At 53.1% G+C, this 23104-nt stretch overlaps 3 protein-coding genes across 23 annotated transcripts in view; 1 reads left to right on the top strand and 2 right to left on the bottom strand.

Moving 5' to 3' along the window:
* The window catches only part of C11H3orf14 (chromosome 11 C3orf14 homolog), a 37430-nt gene extending 20572 nt beyond the window's left edge, over positions 1–16858 (top strand). The window contains exons 5-6 of the mRNA XM_054076663.1: positions 15294–15381; positions 16721–16858. Of these exons, the coding sequence (XP_053932638.1) occupies positions 15294–15381; positions 16721–16764 (132 nt within the window). The 3' untranslated portion in view covers positions 16765–16858. The remainder of the gene's footprint in view (positions 1–15293; positions 15382–16720) is intronic.
* Positions 958–5014, bottom strand: FEZF2 (FEZ family zinc finger 2). Its single transcript, XM_054076660.1, has 5 exons — positions 4718–5014; positions 3561–4379; positions 3345–3479; positions 3127–3259; positions 958–2690 (listed from the first exon to the last, which is right to left on the bottom strand). The coding sequence occupies exons 2-5, from the start codon at positions 4332–4334 to the stop codon at positions 2431–2433; spliced, it is 1302 nt and encodes a 433-aa protein (XP_053932635.1). The 5' UTR covers positions 4335–4379; positions 4718–5014; the 3' UTR covers positions 958–2430.
* CADPS (calcium dependent secretion activator) overlaps positions 15622–23104 on the bottom strand; it is a 220750-nt gene continuing 213267 nt past the window's right edge. For all 21 annotated transcript variants that reach the window (XM_054076643.1, XM_054076638.1, XM_054076644.1 and 18 more), the window contains 2 exons: positions 18685–18789; positions 15622–16940 (listed from right to left, as the gene is read on the bottom strand). In XM_054076643.1, the coding sequence (XP_053932618.1) occupies positions 16761–16940; positions 18685–18789 (285 nt within the window). In that variant the 3' untranslated portion in view covers positions 15622–16760. The remainder of the gene's footprint in view (positions 16941–18684; positions 18790–23104) is intronic.

The raw sequence follows: 23104 nt of genomic DNA, 5'->3' as shown, positions 1-23104 counted from the left end.
CTTCCCGGTGCCCGGCGGGACGCGCCCCGGAGCCGCCCGGCCCGGGAGGCGGCCGGAGGGCCGGGGGGAGCCGGGCACGTCTCTCTCTGCACTCAGGCACCTCTAACCCCCCCCTCCTCCCAAACACCGGCACCGCTCAATCTGTTGTGTGCGCCGGGAGAGCGGGTGTGTGTGGTTTTTTTGTTGGTTTTGGTTTTTGGGTTTTTTTTTTTGTGTGCGGGATTTGTGCTATTATTGAGGCTTGCTGGCAAGAGTGCCGAAGTGTGAGCAGTCGTGGACAGCAGAAACATCTTGTGAGGGAGAAGATAATTGGAGTCTCTGGCGTGTGTGTGTCTGACAGAGCCGCCCCTCCCCCGCCATCCGCCGCTCGTGTGTGCCGGGATCCGGGTGCCATCCCGGGGGAACCGGGGGGGCCGCCCGAGGTGATCAGCCCTGGCCCTGCGGGGTGCCCCGAGGATGCCGCTCCCCCGCTCGCAGACGGGTCTGTAAACAGCATCGCTTTTGAGACAAACGCGAAAAGAAGGCGCTTCTTCCGCTTCCCCCTTCCCGGGAGCGGGTTTCGCGATGCTCTCACCCGTCGGAAGGACTGGGGAGAACCAGTCCGGCTGTCGGTACCCGGCTGCCAGTCCCGACCTCCTCCCGGCGCCCGAGGTGCGGGTGCAGCTCCGCTCCCCGCTCCTCATTCCGCGCGGTGCAACCCCCCCGGGCTGGGGGTCCGGTCCCCCGGGGCTGCCCCGCACGGTGCTCCCCCCTGGAGCTGGGGGTCCCATCATGGTCCCAGCGCTGCCCCGGACGGTGCTTCCCCCCTGGGGCTGCGGGTCCCATCATGGTCCCAGCGCTGCCCCGGACGGTGCTCCCCCCTGGGGCTGCGGGTCCCATCCTGGTCCCAGCGCTGCCCCGCACGGTGCTCCCCCCGGGGCTGAGGGTGTCCCGTCCCAGTGCTGCCCGCCCCGTCTGTGGCGGCGGCTGGAGAGCTAGGCTAGGCTGGTGCCCTCGGCCCCGACCCGCCTGCTGATACCGAAAATGCCGGCAAATAAACACTCTAAGACTCGTTTCGGAGTTTTCGAAAACAAGCATCCTTGATCAGGCCTGGGCAACGTGCGGGAGCGATCTCTTGTATCACTGCCCCTTTGCCACGGGGACGGTCCCGCACCCGAGGTTTCCAGAGCGCTGAATTACGGCTGCGGGGCTGATATTTTCCCTTTTAAATTTAGTTTTAACCCGAAATTCTGCCCCCCACCAAAAGAAAAAAAATCTTTTAACGAATTGTGACACAATCTTTCGCCGCTGCCGTATCAACGGGCATCCTTTCTCGCTCCTCACCCGCCCCAAACCATCAAAACGATACTTCTGGCACGGAAATATCCACACCCCGAGAAACTGCGGAGCCGACACCGTCCCTGCAAGCGGGAGCGCAGGGTCTCCAGCCCCGGGTCCCCCTCTCGCTCCTCGGGGAGCACCGAGCATCGCAGCCGAGCGCTGCCTCCCGCGACCTGCGCTCCCGTTTCACCGCCCCGGGAAGCGGGGAAAGGCGAGCTCGCTGTCCCCAGGTCCCGCTCGTTCCCCTCTTCATTGGCAAAGGCGGCCCCGGCAGCACGCACGGCACGGCCCCTTCCTCCGCCAGAACAATATTGTTCCTAACGACGTGGTCGGAATAGGCGCTTGCATATTAAAAGTGAGGGAGGGGAGGAGATGAGAAGGGAATATTGAGTGTAATCCAAGTGCTTGATTATCCATATTCTGATCAAAAAGAGTTTCTGAGGCCTGCTGGGAGTGATTAGATTAATGTAATGCGTTTTGAAGGGTCTGTGTTTTCTCTCTTAATTTGGGTCATTACTCGGAAAGCAAGCGTGAGATCAATTCATCTGCATGCAAGGAAAGAGTCGTTCGGGAGCGGCTTCACTGCGCCGTGATGCTCCGACCCCGGGACGCGGCGCGGGGACAATCCCGGCCGCCCCCCGCGGGTCCCGCAGCCCCGTCCCGGCGGGAGCAGCCTTCGGCTCCCTTCCCTCCCTCGCTTTCTTTCCTCTGGGGGCGCGGGATGCTCGGCTCCCGCATCCCCCTCACGCCACGTTTACACGGGGGGCTGTCGCCGTTTCAGCCCGGTTCCCCGGGGCCGGGGAAAATGAGACACCTGCGAAGGGCCGGTTTATTGTCCCATGATAGATATATATGGATATATATATTCCTCACTTATTCGAGCGTACATTTAAAATGGAGATTTACAGACACGTATAAAGAGCGCTGTCCGGGCGGGGGGCGGCCAGCCCGGTCCCCCCCCGGCGCCGCAGGGCGCCGTTAAATAAGATTCCTCTTATATACAACTGCGGCTCGGGATCGCTTGCTACCGGCGGCTGAGCTCGCTGGGGAAGAGACAGAGAAGCGAAGGCTGGTTTGGATAAATAGTGCTGGCCCGGTGGAGCCGGTCTCTCAGCTCTGCCCGCCGCGCCCGGGGTCCCGCGGGGGTGGCGGAGCGCTGGAAACGCTGTCGTGTAACTTTCGGACGTGCTTCTTTAAATCAAAGTTTCTGCAAAATCCTTTCCCGCAAGTGACGCACGTAAAGGGCTTCTTGTCGTTGTGGGTGTGCATGTGGAAAGTCAAGTTATAGATCTGGTGGAAGGCTTTGTTGCAAATGGTGCACTTGTACTGCTTCTCCCCGCTGTGGGTCAGCTTGTGGTTCTTGTAGTTGCCTGCGAGAGGGTGGGGGGGAAAAAGGTGGAAAAGGGGGTTACCCCGGAGTAACCCACAGCGCACGGGTGGGGCAGGGCAGGACGGGGGCCGTTAGGAAGCGTCGTGTCCCCCTTTGTCCACCCCCCCCCCCCTTGTCAGCGCGGAGCAGCGCGCAACGGGCGCGGCGCAAATGAGAGCGGGGTCAGCGCGGTGACCCGCGGCAAACCCGGGGCTCTGGATTAGGAGCGAGGCCCGGCACTTCTCATTTAAAAAGCATTTAGGATGAACCGCGTCCCCGGTGACGCTGCCCGGCCGAGAGGGAGAGTAATTGGGAGCGGCGGCGGCGGCTCTGCCCGCGCCTCTCTCTTCCCCCAGCGGGCAGGGCTCGCCGCCGCGTTTAATCCCCGCTAATGATGGGAGAGGGACCCGCGGGGCCCCCGTCCCGTCCCGGCTCACCTTTCTGGTGGAAACCCTTGCCGCAGAACTCGCAGACGAAGGGCTTGTAGCCGGCGTGGATGCGGATGTGGGTGTTGAGCGTGGAGCTCCTGTTGAACGCCTTCCCGCACTGGTTGCACTTGTGGGGCTTCTCCTGCGGCGAGAGGGGGGCACATCAGGGGGGGCTTCTGGGAGGGGGGGGGGGGGAACCTACCGCACCCCGGCTGCCCCGCACCTACCTGCGTGTGGATGATTTTGTGCCGGCACAGGGTGCTGGCCTGGCGGAAACCCTTCCCGCAGACCTTGCAGACGAAGGGCCGCGCCCCCGTGTGCACCGGCATGTGTCGGGTGAGGTTGTAGTGCGCGTTGAACACCTGCGGGAAGCGCCGGGGAGGCGAGGTCAGGCTCGACGGGGGTCACCGCCACCCCCTCCCCGCGCCGGAGCCCCCTCTTACCTTGCCGCAGACCTCGCAGGTGAAGTTTTTGGGCTTGCCCTCGGCCGCCCCGCCGCCCCCCGACAGCTTCGCGTGTCCCTTGGCGGGGCCGCCGCGCTCCGCCGCCTCCTTCATCGCCTGATCCAGGGGTCCCGGCAGCCGCTCCTTGGGGGCGAAGGGCGGCGGCGGCGGCAGCTTCTCCCCCGCCAGCCCCGCCAGCTTGGCGTTCTCCAGCAGGAAAAGCTTCTGGTGGGCCGAGAGCCCTCCCGGCGGCGGGGCGCCCAGCAGCCCGGCGGGGAAGAGCTGTCCGTGCAGGATGTCGCCCGGGCGGTACCCGGCGTCCAGGTAGTTGAAATAGTAGAGGGAGCGGGGGGCGGCCGGGATTGCCCCCGCCTGGTGGATGACCTGCGGCTTGACGAGCCGGGGCTGGCCCAGGGCGAGCTCCGCTTTGCAGCAGACGCCGCAGTTGGCTTTGCAAAGCCCCGAACCGCCCCGCAACCCGCTCTTCCAGAGCTCGGGGTAGGTGAGCAGAGTCTTGGAGGGCACCTCGTAGCCCAGCGGCGGCAGCGGGATCACGCAGGGCAGCGGCGAGCAAAGGCTCAGCGGCTTCTTGCCCGGCTCCGGCCCCGGCCCGCCGTGCCGCTGCTCGAAGGCCGGCTTGGGCTCCGAGCTCTTGGCCATGATGCGTTCGATGGAGAAGGCCAGGGTCTTGGCGGGGTTGGCGGCGGTGGCCCTGCCGTCGTGGCGGGGGCAGGGGGAAGGCATCACGGTTTCCAGCGGCCCCGAGCTCGCCATGTCGCCGTGCGGGGACTCGGTGCGAGCGGCCACCCGCTCTCGGCTCTGCATTCCAGAAAAGCCAGGAGACAAATCAATTTAATAAGCACCTTGTTCTCTCTCCCTCCCCCCCCCCTTACACACACCCCCCCACCGGCACCCCCTCCCTATTTACATTCAAATGAACATATCCAAGAACAATGGCACGTAGGGTACCAGATTACTGCTCATTAAGCGAACGCGCTAAAGTAACGTGCGAGCTAGACCTTGTTAGGGTTTCAAGAAAAAAAAGAAAAGAAAAAGGAGAGAAAAAAAAAACCTTCTCCCCAGCCCGGTGAGAACCGTCCCAGCCCCACCGGCGGCCGGGGCTCGGCTCGGCTCGGGGCTGCCCCGGCCCCGCTTACCTTCGCCCGGCGCCGGCGAGGCGCATCCAAGCAGCGCGGGGCGGCCGCAGTCACATTTTGATAGCAAACATCTCCTTCGGCGTCAGATCGCCGTCTCGTACATTTAAAGCTGACATCACATGAAGTCACTTCGAGCAGAATGACATGGGGATGCCACCATGGATCTTCCCCGAGCCGAGGCGCCGGGCTGGAGCGCGGTGGGCTGGGGCAGGGAGAGGAAGAGGAGCCCCCCCGCGCCTCCACGCACAATTTCCTTCCAGTTTCAGACGCACAAATCGCTCGTGTGCGAGCTGGGTTTTTTTTTTTTTTTTTTTTTTTTCTCCTCTCTCTCTCTCCCTTCTTAAAAAGCAACTTGCAAAGCAGAGGAATCGTTTTGCATGTGGCAAATTAGAAGGCAAGTGCGATTCACAAGTTGGGTGGAAAAGAGTGCTCCAGTTCTTGCTGGGGTTAGAAGAGCCACTCCGAGGGAGCGGGAGGGGTTTTTTTTCGTCTTCCTTTTTCTTTTTTATTTAAGAAGGGGGAGAATGATTTTTTTTTTTAATTTTTTTTTTTTTCCTAAAGCAACTACCACGCAACGATGCTCGAGTTATTTTGGCAACCCATCTGCAATCAGCTCCGTTGCAACCGAGCTGGAAGATAATTAATAAATTGTCACTTATCTGCAAGCCTCCCCAGCATGTATAAATTAATAGCCAACCCATTAATTAGGACAGTGTATTAATGTTAATTAAAGTAAGTTTAATTCCACCCCCCTCCCCTCTCAGGGTAGCTGGTGATTAGCCTCAAATAAACGCGGAGGGAGTAGAGTCCAGGGCTGGGGTTTGGCTGCTTTTTTAATTTTTTTAATTTTTTTTTATTTTTTTTTTTTAAAAAAGGAGGAAAAGGGCCCGTGTGCTGGAAACGGGAGTTTTGCAAACTGTCCCCCCGAGAGGACCCCGGGCTGCTCCCCTCTGCCCCTTCTCGCCCTGGTCGTGCCCCCCACCCCCCAAAATAAGCATCGCTACGTTATCGCGCCTGGATGCGAGGGTTTCTTCCCTTCCCCTCCCTAATTAACCGACTCGGTGCGGGAGGGGAGGGTTTGCAGCCACCTCGGGGGCGGTAAGGGGGGGAGCCCGTGCCCACCTGGCTGGGGGGGGGCCCGGCGGGTGGCAGCCACTCCCCGGCCGCCCGTCCCTCCCCGGGGCCATTCGGTGGCCCCATTCCCCAGCGATTCAGGGCGCTCAGTTCTCTTTCACTGGTGGCCACTAAAGCTCTGCGTGGAACCCGGTTTTGTGTGTTTCTAAAATAAAGGGGAGGATTATCCGGAGGAGGAGGGGGGGAGAGAGGGGGTTAGATTGAGCCCGGCCAGAGGTAAAAGCAAGCAATGAAAAGGCCCCTATAATATATTTTTTTTTTTAATTTTTTTTTTTCCCGCCTCCCTAAGAAAGTTCGGAGGAATTCGGGGTTTTGTGCGGCGCTGACAAAGCCGCGGCGCCCCCCGCCCCCCCGCCGGGGCAGCTCGCTGCCGGCTGTTTGCAGACAGGCTTTTCCACCTGCGAACCACAACACGCTTCAGAAACAAACTTGGAAAGCTGCGGATGGGAGCGCTGGGGAACAGGGGTGGGGGGGGGTGGGGGGGGGAGGATGCCTCGGGAGCATCAGGTGTCGGCGAACCCCCGGTCCTCCCAGATCCACTCGGGTCCGGGGGATGGGAGGACTCCACCTCCCCGTTTTGGGTGGTAGGGGGGGGAGAGGGTGAGATGGGGCGGCAGAGAGCCATATCCACTGGTACAAACCGCGGTTGAGCCTCTGGGAGCCGAGTCCAGCCGGATTGAGCCCCGGGGAGCCGAGCCGGGCCAAGATGAGCCGGATTGAGCCCTGGGGAGCCTAGCCGAGCTGAGCTGAGCCAAGCCGAGCCCCGGGGAGCCGAACCGGGCTGAGCTGAGCCAAGCCGGGCAGGCGGCGGCGGCGCTCCGCTCGCTCCCGGGGCTCGCCGGCTTCAGCAAAGTATTTAATTAGCCGCTACAAACTTCTTTTCCTCGCCTGCAGATTATACTGAGTGGAGGGTTGGGAACTATTTTACACCTTGCCACTCACATGTTAATTAATCTCTATCTAACCCTAATTGCAGTTTATTCAAGCACCGCTCAACAGCTCACCCACACAATAAACACTGGGGCTGCTTTTATCCATATTACTCCCCGCTCACACGTTGAGTAATTAACTCCAGTACCAACTAATAGTGCAAACAAATATTTTCTGTAAACGAGATGATTTCGGGCAGGATAAAAGCGGGCTGCGGAGCTGGGGCTGGGAGCTCGCTGCCAGCTTTCCCGGGCCGGGTCTCTCCCTCCTTCCCTCTCTGCTTGGATCCCTCGGGGGGTGGGAGCGGCGGGGACCCTGCAGCATCCCGGTGACCCGGGGCGCCGCAATCCCTGCGCCTCGGCATCCCAACGAAAGGATGCCGGCCGTCGGGGGGCTCGGTGTTTTAACGGGAAGGGAGGGTTTCGGCGCAGCTGGAGGCTGTCCGTGCCCATTCGGCCGCTGATGCCCCAGCGAGCTCATCGCACGCCGCCCGCGGCGGTACCGGAGCCCCCGCCCTGTCCGCAGCAGACGGGGCGCCCGCCTCGCCGCCTCCCCATCCTCCCCCACCCCGGCCTTCGGAGGGGAGAAATGGTTTGAGGGTTTCTAACTGGAAGCCGCTCGCGAGGCAGCGGCGATCGCTCCCGTTTCAGTTGTTTTGCCGCCTCCCCAGCAAAACGGCGGCGGGGACGGCGCTGCTGGGACTGCCCGGGGCTGGAGCGGAGCTGGCCGGGTTCTCCTCGGGGCTCCTCCGGAGCTTCTTCCCATCGCCCGGCCCCGGGCCAGCCCCGCAGCCCCGGCCCCGGGCACTCGCCTGCCGCCGGCATCGAAAACCGGCGGGGGGAACCCTCTCGCTCCCCGACAGCAGAAGGCGCTGGGCGAGGGGCGCGGGGGGCCGGTCCCGGGGGGTCCCGGGGGGTCCTGGGAAAGTGGGGAGCACAAGGTCCCGGGGGGCCGCAAGGGCAGGGCTCCGGGATGGTCCCCAGGTGTCCCTGGCAGGTGAGGGGTGCAGGGTCCCGGGTGATCCCGGGGGAGGATCCCGGGGGGTTCAGGGATGTCCCTGGCGGACGAGGGACGCAGGATCCCAGGGTGCCCAGGGATGTCCCGGGCAGACGAGGAGCGGGGGGTCCCGGAGTGTCCGGGGATGTCCCGGGCGGGTGGGGAGCGCAGGGTCCCGGAGGGTCCCACCGTGTCCCGGGCGGGCGGGGAGCGGGGGGTGCCGGGGGTCCCGGGCGATCGCAGAGCGGGGGCAGCCGGAGCTGAGCGTTTATGCTCCACTGGCAGATAACTTAGGATCCTCCTAGTTATTTAACTTGGCAGCTGCTTAAACTCCGCAGTGGAAGCTGCCGAAAGTTGTTAGCATTACGCTTCGATCTCTCTGAAATGGTGGCTTTGATTTCTATGCTGCTTTGCTTTTTATATGTATTTTTTCATACGTTTTTTTTGGTTTTTTTTGGTTCCTAGCAGGAGGTGGAGGCCGGCCCGGCTCAGCACCAGCCCAGCGGGGAGGACGGGGGGCAGGTCCTGCCCTGGCTTCGCACCTCTGTGCCCGCCGCGCGGGGAGCGGGGAGCCAGGGGCGAGGCATTGGCTGCACCCCCAGAGCGCTGCCAGGGACGGCCCCGGGGGCCCTGGACGGGTGTGGTTTGCCGTTGTCATTTTTGAACGATTTAGCAAGCAATGAATGGGGAAATGAGGGTAGCAAAGTTGGGGCTGCGGTGAGGAAGGGACTATTACACCTTTAACTGATGTCTTTACCCTTTCGAACCACGGTACCTCCTGTAAGAGGAGTGGTACCATCGCCTCGGCTCCTGCTCGTCCACCCTTCGGGTCAGTGGGGTGACCCTGGTGCTGTGTCATCCCACGGTGACCACCACCACTGGAGAGGGCCACCTTGGCTGGAGCAGAGACTCGGGGACCCTCCAGACCATCATTTCAGCCCATTCACCGAGTCACGCACACAACAATGCATATACATGGGCAAATAATTGTAATTTATTTTATTTTATTGGATTACTTTTTTTAGCATAATGAAATACCACTGTGGAGCCAGGTTTTGGAGCACTGCATGGATCCCAGAGCGAATGCAGTTAGTGGGATTTTCGGAGCGCACTGGCCCAGAGTCCTTGCACGGCTGTGCTGGGCGGCTTTGTCAGTGATGGTGATGATGTAGCATTGACATTTTTAACCTGAGTCTAATTTTAAGAGCTGGTATCCCACCTGCTCCTGAAGCTGTTTGAAATCCAGCCCCACTGCAGAGCAAGTGGCAGGGCACCGTGGCAGGAGCTGCACGGAGTGCCTCGATGGCAATGGAACTGGCTTATGTAATTCTAAAAATGGCAACTCCTTACTTGCCACATCTCCCTCTGCCTATGCGGAGAGTCCTGCAGAGCTGCCAAACAGAAGCAATTGAATGAACTCTTTTTCTCGGCTTATTCCTCCTTCCGCAGCTCGCAGAAAGTGAGCCAAAGCCTATTCTAGTTTGCCTGTCAACAGAAATGGTAACTAACGGCTCGATCCCAGCCAGGCTGCGTGCCCCAAAAACACTGCCTGCCTCTGAGGAGCGGAGAGAAGAGCCCTCGCGGGCAAGGTCTAGCTCCTGGTGTGAGACTGGTCTGGCCCAGGAGGCAGTTGAGAAGTTGACAGTGTCCACATCGTGTCTGAAGTCAACCTGGCCGATGAGGCGAGCAAGAAGTTGTTGAAGAGGTGAGCTGCTCTTCTCCACTCTTATTGGCAGAAATAGTCATTCTTCACACCACAGTAATGGAGCAATGCTGTGTTTCATTTCTGAAGGCTAAAACTGGAAGATGTCCCTTCCTAATGTTTTGGAGATGTTAGTTTTGAAAGAGTGGGAGCTTTTAAATTTTTCTGGTTTTGTGTTTTTTTTTCTTCTCCTTATTTTCTATTTAGGAGAAAAGGTGGGAGGAAGTAGAGAAGGAGAATATAATGGGGGGATGGCCTTGTTCTCACTTTCCTACTGAAAACGTTTCAGAAAAAAAGGAGCAAAAAGCAGTGAAAACGGGTAGAAGCCCACTTCAGGTTTGTGTTCCTATTCCTTCCCTTTTTTGCTCGGAAGAAGGATGGCCAGAAAAATAAGTGGGACAAACTCTGCGTGTTTTGAATTATTCTCCAGTTAATGAGATAGAAAACCATCTTATTTTCTAAATTACTTGCTTTTCCAATGAAAAACTCAAATAGAACAAGAATCTTCTCAAAGCTTGATAACAGTTACTGTTTCCACTGTCTTTTTGCAATGCCCTCCCCACTCAGTGTTGCCCAGCTTTCCTGGCTATGCCATGTGTTAAGTTGTTCAAGATCCGTGTTTGCCCCTGTTAGAACTGTTGTCACAGTTGTCCTCATCCGCTGCAGAGCAGGAATCCGAGGTACCGAGGTGACAGCAGCACCTTATCAGTTTCCCCTGGGCCACATGGGGCTGGCTGGGCTGCAGCATCCCTGTCCCTAGTGGTGGTAGCTCAGTTGGAGAGAGCCTGGCTGGACTCCCAGACTGACTGGTGGAACTACTGTCGTGCCACTTGGGCACAACAAAACTGCTGACTTCACCCCAGAAGACATAGTCTAGAAGAACCACTAAAAATCCCCCAACAATTGGAGCCCATGCCAAAAGTCTGGACCTTGCTATTGAAGGAAAAAAATCTTCAATGCATGACCCAAGTATTCCCTGAATGTTCCAGAACACCCACAAATTCTGTAAAAATAGCTGATAATTTATTTATTTGATTCAATGATCAGCCTAGCTTGTGATTTTGAGGTGGGGCTGGAGTCAGTGATGCCGAAAAAACGAGTTAGGGCAAAGCCCAGCCGAGTCGTTGGCTCTGGGAAGCAGAGGAGCAGCTTAGACAGCTCCTCATGAAACGCAGAGCATTGCAGAACCTACCGACGACTTTGAGACTTCTCAGGTGAGGAGACCCCCATGTGGGTGACCGTTTTTCACTGGGGAGCTTTGAGATTTTGGCCCTGCAGGATGAGACTGGTGCTCCTGAGCGGCATCCAGCATGTGTTGGAGGGACTGGCTCATCTCTTACTGCTTACACACCAGGGTTGATCAAGGGTAGGACTGTCACGGGGAGTATTAACTGCCCCTCGTTGGGTCATCCTTCCCATCCTCATTGCACTGTGTTACGGGGTGACCCCAGCATTTATGAACGTGGCTATGGGACGTATTCCTGTCCCTTATGTGAGGATCCAGATGTGCTTGGAGGCTGCCCTGTGCTCTTCTTCTGATGTACATGGCAAAACCAAACCTGTGGTCTTTGCTGGTTTAGCTGGATAGCAACAAACCTTCTCCACCATCAGAGCTTGCCACCACAATCACTTCAAGCCTTTGAGCGGTTCTTGTCTTTCCTCCCTTCCCAATCGTGCTTCTCCTCTCCCGCTGACAGCCTGGGACAGCCCCCCGAGATCAGGGGCTGGTGGGGCGCTCTCTGCCGAAAGCAATCCTAAATGGTGTGCCCTTTGTTCCCCCCAGCTGTCGTATCCTCTGGGATCTGCAACAAGTCCTCATTTTCCAGACCCCGTCTTGTCAGTCTCCAATCTGATCGGACCACCTGGTTTGTTTTGGAATCGAGCACTTGAGTCATAACATTTCTGTTTATTTCAACAACTGTATTCCTTGCATAGGAAATGAGCCAAGATGGTCCGAGGCGGGGAGAGCAAAGCATGTCATCGTTGTAATTGCTTTTGCTCTCCTGATATCAAAATTTTACAGTATAATCAAAATCTTATTTTTGTACTACTGGACTCTGTTATTGACTTAATCTTCTTAAGTGCTCCTATTATTCCAGTGATTTCATCGTTGCATGTTGATTTTAATCTTTTGATCTCCATATTAGCTACTGCCTGCAACTAATTTGTTGCTCAGTGTTTTTCTTTGTTTTGACCTGTGAGGCATTTTCCTCATGGCACACAACTCTGCTGGCAGATTGCATATAATCTCTGCACTTTTTTTCTCCCATATTTTGCATAGTTACAACAAATGCAGATTTACAACTTGAAATGGAATATGCGTCTTTTAGAAAGGCTGAGGAAAATATCACTTCAGGTTTAGCTCAGGAGCCCAAATGTGCTTGAATAAAGGAAATACTACTGAATCCAGCTCAGTGGAGAGAAGTGTCACACAAGCTTTATACACCAGGATGGTCAGAATGGGTGGCAACTGCAGTAATTGTAACCTACGTGCAGGCAGGGATCAAAATGTTCCTGAACACATCGCCAGAGCTAAGATGAAGCAGGCTGGTTTTTGTGAATGGCTCAAGGAACTCTCCAGGTTGGACTAAGCCTGATGCAGCGGTGGCTCTGTTGAGTCGTGACATCACGGAGTAGGTTTTTGAGCAAACGTTGGCGGTGCAGAGTTTTGAACTTCACAGATAAAGTGCAGAGGTTGAAATATGGCTCAGCTGCGTTTTGGTTGGCCATGAAAGGAGGGATTTTTCCATTGGTAGTTGATGGTTTGACCTGTGCTGATTTAGCAGGGGCTTTGTTTGGTTTAGCTTTTTCTTTTAAAGCTTAGAGAAGCAAATTTTTTGCCTTAGGTTTGCTGTGACTTTTTTCAAAAGAACACAGCCTGAACGTTGACAAAGTCATCTGTGCTTTGCTGCGTGCGTGTTTATGCTTCTGAACACAAATTGTCTTCTAATATTTTTGACGTTTTGGTCACTAGAGAGGCAGAAAAGCAATTTCAAAGATGCCCATGGGCCAGGAGACATGCATTGCAGCAGAGGGGAAAGAATCTGTTAGTTGCTGAAATATAAAACAAATGGGCTGAGCAGCTGCTGACACTTGTCAGTCAAATATTTGATAGCATTTTCAGTCTCTATGCCACATGCTTTAAGTAAGTCTGTCAAAAAAAGGATATTTTCGCTGGACTTCCCTGTAAATATGAGAGAAGTTTTGGCCTGATCTATCATTTAAAATTTTGCTGGCAGAAGAATGAAATTTTCCTCTTTCCCCAAAACTGATTGACATAACTGTACTGGCAGATTCTTCATCTAGGTGCAGTTGTACTGGCAGAAAGTCCTTTGACTGTTGGAGCTCGTTCCATCGCAGCAATGGGTTGAAGCGAAACCAGCAGCAGACCTTTGCGTTCCTCGGCTGGCTTTGCCAGAGCGCTCCCATCCATCAGGAAGCCCTTTTAGATGCTGCCCGAGGTGCAGCTTTGCTCTGTGAGAGCCCAAGTCCTGTCCAAAGTGTAGTCTGCGGCCAGGAGGGCTTTAAACTCAGATTTATCTTTTACAGACAGAACTAAACCATTTTGGATTTAACATTTTTGCAGGATTAACCCAAGCTGGCGCTTCTCGATGGTGCAGCACTCATATGGGGCAGGATCTGGCTGCCAGCACCCACGTAACCATTTGCAAGGCTAAAGGCAGTGGGGATGAGGGCGCAATGCGCTCCTTTGCTCAGCCACAGGCTGCAGGCTCTGGAGTGGGAGGTTAAATCCTGCTCTGCAGCATTGCTCATATGTGAATTTTCTCCCCACTCACACTGAAGTATGTAACTTGAAGCTCATCATTTGTTTCCAAACTCCTTAAAAGAAGTAAGCTGGTTAATGCTTCTGTGTTTTGAGTGTCTGGTCAAGCCTGATGTACCCTCAGAGTTGTTATGGAGTCTCTAAGGTGCTTTGTTGGGGTCTGAGGCCATGCAAAAAGCTGTCACAGGCTATAGGGTCATTGCTGATCACAGAAAAACTCAGGCGAGGGTGTCCATCACCGCCGTTTCATGGAGGCACCTCTGTGTGTTAGTGATGCACAGCCAAGGATCGTCTCCTGAAGGCTGCGCCCACACTCTTTCATTCAAAAAACTGAGCAGGGCTCACTATTTTGAAAGGTGGCAGGTGGAAGTGGGCTGTGTTTTTACCCAATAAATATTTCATGTTAGGAAAAAAAAAAAAAAAAAGAGCCATTTCCAGAGCAGAATCAAGCTGTTTCTCCAGCTCTGCTCTGCCTGACTGGTAGCAGAGCTACAAATTTGGGTCTCCCCCAGCAGTCTTTGCAACCAGCCTGGTGACCACGCCACGTAAGGCTTTCCCAGTGCCTCCTCTTGGAGCTGCTGCCCTTCATCTGAATATTTGGGACAGCTGAGGGAGAGGGTGAAGAGGGGGCATGAACACGTGTGCAGCAGTGTTTGTGGATCTCAACCACGGAAAAGGAAGGGACCAGGCTCTGCCTGCGGTTTGTTCACTGCTTTATGTCTGGGGAGGCTTGTTTTGTCAGGCAAGTCCTACAAGGGCTTCAGGGTGGGATTGAAGGCTCCAGGCATAAGGATGACAAGATACGGTTTTTGTTTGTGTCCCAGTGACACCTGAACTGGTTTTGGTAGCCTCAGTATGACTTAAACACCCAACTGCTACCTCAGTTCCTCTGGGTATTTAATTGCACAGCTGGAGGGTGGGTATGAAGGGGGAAGAGCCTTGTCAGTGGCCACAAGGCTGTTTCTGCCTAAGTCCTCAGAGGTGGCTTTTCCTGACGATGCTTCCCTCTACCAGCATCATGGAACAAGACAAAAACCAAGAAGTGGTCTGCTGGGCTACAGCAGGGTTCAAAACTTGTCTATCCTAGTGCCTCAAAGGATTAACAATGGATAAATGGGGCTAAATGTGCATGCCTACCACCTGTTCCTAAAGTAAAGACCCTGCTAATGTCCCTGTTCCAAGGGGGATGGTGTACACTGGTCAACAGGGGTAGGTGGGTGTTGGATGTTTAGGGTCCAGAGCCAGGTGCTAAACTGCCACAGGGGCAATAGGGACCCAAAAATCCAGCACTCCGTAACTATCCCAGCCCCTTCTGGGCCTGAACACCCCCTTCACAGGCTGTTCCCAGAGGGCCTCTCCTCCCATATGCCCAGAGAGTGTGTTACAGCTCTTGGGCACTGGAAGATTGCTTACTTTAATGGTTCATTATGTCATGCAGGTTTGTCCAGGCAGGATGTTTCCTCCAACATTTGCACATCTTTTATTCGTGGGTGCTGAGCACTTGTCCTCATTTCCCAGGGTGGCAACAGGTTGCTGTGCTTGGGGGTAAAGGACATCAGCTCTTCTACAACTCTCTACAACTACCTAAAAGGAGGTTGTGGAGAGGAGGGAGCTGGGCTCTTCTCCCAAGTGACAGGGACAGGACAAGAGGGAATGGCCTGAAGCTCTGCCAGGGGAGGGTCAGGTTGGATATCAGAAAAAAATTCTTCACAGAAAGAGTAATTGGGCACTGGAACAGCTGCCCAGGGAGGTGGTCGAGTCGCCTTCCCTGGAGGTGTTCAGGGAATGGGTTGATGAAGTGCTTAGGGACATGGTTTAAGGGAGTGTTAGGAATGGTTGGACTCGATGATCCAGTGGGTCCTTTCCAACCTGGTGATTCTATGATTCTGCTTCTCCCTCAAATGACTGAAACCTGTGCTGTCAGGAGTCCTGTTCGGTTTGAAGTGGCTGCCGAGTGGGAGCGACTGCACGACCTCTCAGAGCAGCCCAACCTGCTTCCCATCAATCCAGCCTGCTTTTTTTTATTGCAGTGCGGGGCTTGCCCTGTGCATTCCTCTGCCCTGCGGGCTGCTGCGATTGGGAGAAGTGAAAATACACACAGAGGCCTTTTGGTGGAAGGTAAGTGTCAGTTGAGGCTGCTGCCTGGGTAAAAATGGGGCTGTACCAGAGCAAACCATCCATCACACATCCAGAGGCAGATCATAGGGCGTAGAGTGCAGAGAATGATGCAAACAACGGCGCTGGTGGCAGCAGAAATGTCCTTGTACCTGGGGAACAGACAGGCTGGTCCCACCCTCACCTGGCGGAGCAAATCAGGAAACCACCTTCTTAATTAATAAACTGTAAAAACACCCATGAGAAAAGAAAATGCCTTTATTCTGAGAGGTGGGGGCTCTTACATCTCAGCTGGTAATTTTTTTTTTTTTCCTAAGGCAGACATAAAAAGACTCCATAATTTATTCTTAGGACATCTGAATAGTTATTTATTGAGAAGCCACAGTTCTCACACTTTTACAACTGTCGGCTTGTATAAGGCAAAAAAAGCAAGATGGATCACTATTTTACACAGAAAGTAAAAGCTCTGGAGGGGGGGCTGATGGACATGCAGTTACTGGTCAAAATGCAATGTACATGACATATATAAAACCCATTGTGAAACAGAGGAGTTGTAAATTATGGTTACAATCTACTGAAATAAATATTCAATATATTATTATAAACACATTTGTATAGTCTAAGATTGTAATTAAAGTTGTCTTTGTACATACACGGTTATTTGAGATTTAAACAAAAATGTAACATTTAGAGGAGCAAACGTCAACATAAAACAACTGCTTTGGACTGGTAATGTGGCATGATATATCCATAATGATAGGATTAATCTGGTGTGGCAATTAGAATGACTAATCCTTTGGGATGTAGCCTCTATGGAGTTAACTGCATATTGAAGGGAAGAGCCTGGTACGCTAACAAGGATGCAGAATGATTCAAACAGCTGTCTGGGTTTGTTTGTTTTCTGGTTTTTAAATGAACAGAGAGAACAAAAAAAAATCATTTGTAATTGCCTCATTCTTCTTTTAAAAACAAAGCTGTGTTTTTTTATTAATTTTAAGCAGTTGGCATCCACAGAAGAGAAACAAAGAAATGAAAGGACTCGATTCACTCATCTTCACAACAATTTACCATCAATGTATATACAGTACATTAATGAAGCATTGTTTAAACTTTAACAGGGACACACCTAGCATGTTTTCTATGTAGTTTTTCCATTAACAGTAGTAAACAATGGTGCTCCATATTGCTTATGAACATATAGATATGAAATTAGGAAACCGATGAATCAAAGAGAGGTGCTAATCTTATTACCACACAGCTAACATGGCATTTGTATTGGTAAACTTCTCATGGGCATTTAGAGCTGACATAAAAATTCCTAATGTGGCTAACTGAGTTACAGACGAAGTACATGCACGGACACCAGGCCACCCCCAGCTTCCCTAGTCATCCTCTTCGTCTTCCTCATCGCTGTCCTTCATGGTGATCCCCTGGAGCCCTCCGCCCTCGCTGACCGACGCTGTCGCCTCCTCTACCGTCAGCCGGTTCCGGATGGTCTCGTAGGTTTTGCTGTTTAAGGTGGAGTCCAGCACGCCTTGCAATCGGAAATCCCGGTACGTTTTCTAAAGCGGGGAGAGGCACGGAGAGAGGAGGAGACAGCAGAGAGGTCAGGGTTGACACTCGCTGCCCCACCTCACCGCTGGATTCAGCCCATGCTCCCATGCCTGGCGCTTGGGAAGAGGCTGGGACAACAGGGATGTTTTGCATCGCCCTTGGCCAGCCCGGGGGATGTTTTGCATTGCCCTTGGCATTGCAGAGGCCATGGTGGGGTCCCTGCTGGCCACCACTTTATGCTGGTTGAGGGTCTTTGGGGTGCTCTGAGCCATGAACCTCAGGTCTGCCTCTGCAGAGCCCACGGCCGGGCGGGGGGCTACATAAAGGCTTCAAGGCAGGGATGTGCCGGGACCGCATGGGGTGAGTTGGGGTCCAAAAAGACACAGAAACAACGGCTAAGGGCTCTGCTCCAACTAACGGCCCTTGCTCCTGGATGCATCCCTCTGCCTGTAATGTCAGCTATTTTGTTTCACGCAGCAGAATGCTTCTCGCCCGTAACCATAGCCGTGATTACACGTTCCCGGAATGCTCTGTATTAAATAATCCTACCTACAGTGTTGGGATTAAATAAACTAAGTCCCGGATACTGGGAAAAATTGTTGATGTATAAACATAAGCACACTGCATGTGTTCCTTAAATAGCTCTTTCTTCACCTAATTCTGAAACTGGGGTTGTATTTGCACAGTTAGCTATATTTCCCCTGTTATTATGACTAGTATATCTCATCTGAATTGATGTTCTCGACTTCTGTGAGGTAAAACTCTGGCCTCGTCATTGATTTTATTCTACTCTGTTCTGTGTGGAAACCATTTACTGTTCTGCTATTTCAGAAAGGCATTGGATTTGTTGTAGCTGCTTCTGAATGTAATATTGGTATAAATAAAGCACTAGGAAGAAAGCTTTCCTCAGCTAACTGACAAGTAGAAATAATTTGTCTGTGCCTGTTGTTTTCAGTTATGAAAAGCACATTTAATACATTTCAGTTTTAATTTATTCATGCCTTCAATGTGTTCACTGCACACAAGACCATAAACATTATAAAATACTAGACCAAAAAGCATTAGCTAGAACCTAAAATGATCAAAAATATATTTACCCCCTTCTGTGATCTTATTATTTCATGTAAACCACTGCGATTTCACACTGAAATAATTATCATTAGTCCAAGGCATGCACACACACACATATACACATACACGTGCACTCAAGGAAAAAAATGTTACTTTCAGGGTATGTTATCTCACCTTTGTGATCTCTTAAGAGTTGATTATATACACCCATTGTAAAAGAAACAACTGCAATTAACTATGAGAACAATCCTCATTTGCATTCTGACGATAATCACAAGCCATAGCTGGGCTTAAATGTTTCTAGTAAAACAGTATTAAAAACTTTTGGTCTGATTTAACCCATTTCAACACCATTGGTATGACCAACATGATTGTCCGCGAGAAGGCTAATTTTGGTGGGCTTATTGTATAGGTTGGGTCAAACAGCAACAGTATTTTCCTTTGTTCATGCAAGTCATGACTTTATTTGCACACCTGTATTTTGCATCTATATGCATTTCAAATTCCTGTTTATCCTTTGCTACAAGCATACACAAAGTGTCTTAATTTTTAAGAATTTTAATGAATGGCTGAATTTATTTGCCCGTGGCAGCTTGCCCAAGAGAACACGCCACGCACGCAGGCACACACATACGCGCCTTCTGACAGCATGCCGGTAGCGAAAACACATCGGACGATTACCTTTACTATCCTAATGAGGGTTTTCAGCTGGTAAATGTGAAGCTGCAGGTCCATGCGGTCTGTCAGCCAGGTGCAGACAACATTCATCGAGCTGGTGTACCATTGCTGCAAAAGAGACAAGACTTCTCCAGCAATCACGTGAGGGCTGCGTGCTGTGCCCCGAGTAGCACAGGCTGCACCCAGCACATGCTCAGCACCGACCTTCCCCGCTGGCCAGCCTGTTCCTGGCATACGACAGACTTAGAGGAGGAGACAGGCACCCTCTTTTACACAGAATTCCCATGTTAGAGCTTTTACATTTTAATAATAACAACAACCAACTTATTAGGAAGGGTAACGACCACCAGCAATGCCACAAGGTTTTGTTGTGATCCGATTTGGCCATTGATGGGGCTTCCCAGCAGCGGTGCGTGCTTGGCCCAGTCCATGCTTTAACCCGTTCCCCACCCCAGTGAGAGCACAGTCCTGCCTTTAAGTGTGTCGGACCCAGACTCAAGCTACTTACCGTCTTGAAATTCAAACATAACCAGCCACGGGGCGAGTCTGGTTCCCTGACGGCGAGCGGAGGGGAGGCTCGTGCAGGGCAAGGTTTGGCTGTGGGTGAGGATGCTGGTGGGAGCACCTACAGGCGCCTGCTCAGGCTGCGTGGGAAATGCTTTGGTATCACCCTTACAATTATGAAAGATGGAAAAGCAGTGGAGAAATGAGCTTGTTTCAAGCTGCCGAACTCTCAGGGCCCCTCCAGGGGCTGAATTTTTGCTGCTTTTCTGTGACAAAGGCTCGCAGCTGTGTGGCAGCAGCCTGCCAGCCCTGCAGCGCGGGACGCCTGCGGTGGATCAGCGCCTCTCTCACGCAGGGCTGGCAGTGCTGCTGATGCCACACAGACGAGCAGCGAGCCCTGGAGAGGAGGAAAAGCAGAGGCTGTGGCCAGGGGATCACAAAAACCTCCCCACGGTGATTACAAAGAGGTCTGCGTACAGAAGTCCATCCTGCCTCTGTACGCAGTCCCACTTGCGATCTCTTACACACACGGATCAAAAGCTACACTGCAGAGCAGCTGCAATTCATCTAGAGCCAGTTACAGATAACTCCCCCTGACCAAACCAGTTCATATAAATTCCGACCAAGCGCCATCCAGGTTAGCCTGAAATGCAGCTCCCTCCCAAGCAGCCTGCAACTCGCACGAGCCCAGCGCCGGTGTCCCTGCCTGCCGCCACTGCCCCTTCGATAGACCCCTTCTAGAGTGGGGGTCTCCGACACTCTCTTCTCCACGGCTGCTGAAGATGCTGAATGGAGACAACTGGATATTCTGAAATTGCAAACCGGCGGCTGATAGCTGTGTTACCCTCCACCCTTCACCAGCGGCTGAGTGGCCAGTCCCTGCCTGTGGGCAGAGCGCGAGCGGCCCTGCAGGGCGTGCAGTTCCAACACCACGAGCTGTCACCAAGTAGAGCTTAGCAGGCAACAATGGGGCCTGCAGGCACTGCTCTCTTGGAGCACCCACCAGCGGGCACAAGGTTCACCGAAGAAAACAAATGAGTCCGAACTAAACCAGGCCAACGTCACAAAAGTGTGTGGTCCTTTCTGAGCCGTATGGGAACACACCTGAGAGCTGCCACCCTTCACAAGAAGCAGTCAGCAGAGGTTGGTCGTGATGCATGGGGAAGGGTTTTCTTCCCACTTCACTGAAGATGTTCCTGTATTTCTATTTCTACAGCACCTCTTAATAAAATGGAGGAAATAAAGGAAGAGTCACCAAAGAAATGGCACGTAGTGATCTCTCGCTCAGTGCTTACACTTTGTGCAACTTGTGGCAGAGATTCCTGCTGGCCCTTCATTTCCAGGACAGAGACCTGGCAGGAGCTATGAGCTCAAATGAAACTAATTGAGACAGGCAAGCAGGAGCTGTTTCCATAACAGAAGTCAAGCTCAGATACTGTTAGCTGTCACTTGAAGTCCCGATGTCAGATTCGGGTTGAATCATGAATGAAGCGCCCTCATTAGCTGGTGTAGGCTGGACCAGCACAGTAGACATGAAGGTCTAGTGGGTCTCCATGCATTCCAACCCCTCAGACTAGCCTGAGAGGCCAGAGCATCCCTGGATATCCCCAGAGAGCCCCCGGTGCCTCTGGATGCTGGGACAATGACCCAGGACAGACAGCAGCTGGCTTGGGGTAGGGGTGGCACAAAGCACCTGCTGTCACTGAGGGGTCTTCCTGGGTTTCCTTGCAATGCTGGGGGGCCATGTAGGCAAAACAGAAAGAAAGCATTAATGTTTTTAATGTTACTCCTCTGCAATCAGCATGCTTAAAGGAGTCATTGCTCTCAGGTGGCATTAGCTGTGACCCAGGGCTGCGCTGGCCCACGAATGCTCAAGTCACCTAAATGCCTCGTTCCACCTCCTCTTTAAATCACAGAGGCACGAAGCCACTGTATGTTACATATGCACACCCTCTCCCTCCCACTGCTGCCTCCCTATGTCTTCCAGGAAATGATCTGCGGGTGTTCACGTCTCCCTGAAGGAGATGAGCAGTCCCGGTGGGGGCAGGTTCTGTTCATCCTGTGCCACACACACCTACACGGCCGTATGGATCTGAAAGAGAAATGGTGACCTCTGCCTGGCAGCTATCAGCAAGGGGACTTGGCTGCTGTGAGACCTTCAGATTAACCAAAATGAGACATTATTCTGTGTTCCTGGTTGGCACTCCTACGTGCTGGGTTTGGGGGAGACACAAACTCCTCCAAGCTGAACCCAAATCCAAATCACACCCCTCTCCTCCGGAGCACCGGCTGCCAAGGGCTCAGCCAGGCGCATTGCTTGGCTGCATGAAACGAGCTCTTTCTCAAACCTAAGTCATTCTAAAGACTTTCTGCTTTATGAGAAAAAGACAAAGTCCAATTCATTGATCTTGACACACAAAACCGTCACGTCACTTCATAGAGCACGCACACCAACTGCTGAATTTAAGCCCTGCATATTCATAAAAATAAGTTAGCCCATAAATTAAATGTTCCCTTTAGCTATCACTAGTGTTGATGTGCTATAAGATGCAAAGCCCTCTGATTCATGACTAACCTACCAAAGAAGATAACATTTGCATATGATTATATTATTAAAAAAAACAACAACAAAGCCAAATGCTCCAAAACGGAAACGTGATCACTGCAGACAAAAAAGCGCAGTGTGGTCCTGTCAGGACACCGGCTGCCTCACTCTCCAGGGTGGGTCTGCCGTTCCCCACGGGCAGTGGGGTGCAGCCTGGGAATGCGGGGCTCCTCGGGGCTCCAGCTCCATCCTTGTGGCTCATCCCCATACACAAGGTGCAGAGGCACAGCCCAAATGCTGAATTTTGGAGCTTCGCCATGGGGCTGCATTTCCAGCACTTTACTGGAGCCTCAGTGTCAGCTAAGCCACGCGCGGGCACGTTGAAGTACAATAAATATACTGAAAACTCCTCACCCCTGACTGTAGAGAAAGAGCCAACCTCAGTGCTGCCCCGAGGCCCACGGACCCCAACACCACACATAACCCATTGCTGCTCACACACGTTCCTGGTGTTGGCTGGCATCCCTGCCCATCACCCAGGCAACTGACACTCAGTCTGGGGGCAGGAGGCGAGGGACGGCTGTGGAGGGTGCATCCTGGTGGCTGTGCGGTGGACGCTGCCTGCTGCGCAGGATGACCTGGCTAACAGCAGAGGAAATGCAAACAGATGCTCTGCGGGTGCTATCACACCGCAGTAACAGCGAGTAGATACCATGTTTGCACAGCCAGAAATTGAATCCCTCTTTCTTTCAGGTTAGTTTTCTGTTCCCCCTCTTTCACAGCGATGCTCATTGCTGGCTGCTGGCCTGAGGTGGGCCATGGGCTGGCTAGGAGGGTCCCGGACAGGTGTTAGAGAAGCCGGAGCACGCCAAGGGCTGGGCTTCCACCACTGCCCATCCAACACCCCAACCAGCTCCAGCAATAAGAGCAATAAACTTCCTCCTTCTCCCCCTGCCTTTTTTTTTTTTCTGAATGCAAAAGCATGATCAATAAGTCGCTGAAATAACAAGTTCGTCTCTGAATACATAAATTGCAAAAATTGATATGAATAAATCTGCAAGTAACACACTGAGTGTGGCACATTTTATCATAGAAAAAAAAAAAAAAAAGCCCTGTGCTGGGCTCCTGCGCTTTCAGGGAGGTGGTGTCATTACACATACCCAGGAACATCTGCAAACCCCCGTTTTCTTTGGTGTGAGCCGAATGGAAGCCTGACCTCCTGTTCCTTGCCATGAACCTTGAGTTCACACTCATATTTTACATGTTACAGGAAGCCACAGCTCACCCCAGGGGTGCTGCAAACAGAAGCTCGTAAGCCAGATGCAACACTGCTTCTTAAGGCACCTGAAGGAGCTGTGTTCTTCATTCAAAAGC

This window comes from Cuculus canorus, chromosome 11 (assembly GCF_017976375.1).
Source record: "Cuculus canorus isolate bCucCan1 chromosome 11, bCucCan1.pri, whole genome shotgun sequence".
NCBI classification, from domain to species: Eukaryota; Metazoa; Chordata; class Aves; order Cuculiformes; family Cuculidae; genus Cuculus; species Cuculus canorus.
The sequence above is the reverse complement of the archived record's forward strand: the minus strand, read 5'-3'. Positions and strand labels throughout refer to the sequence as shown.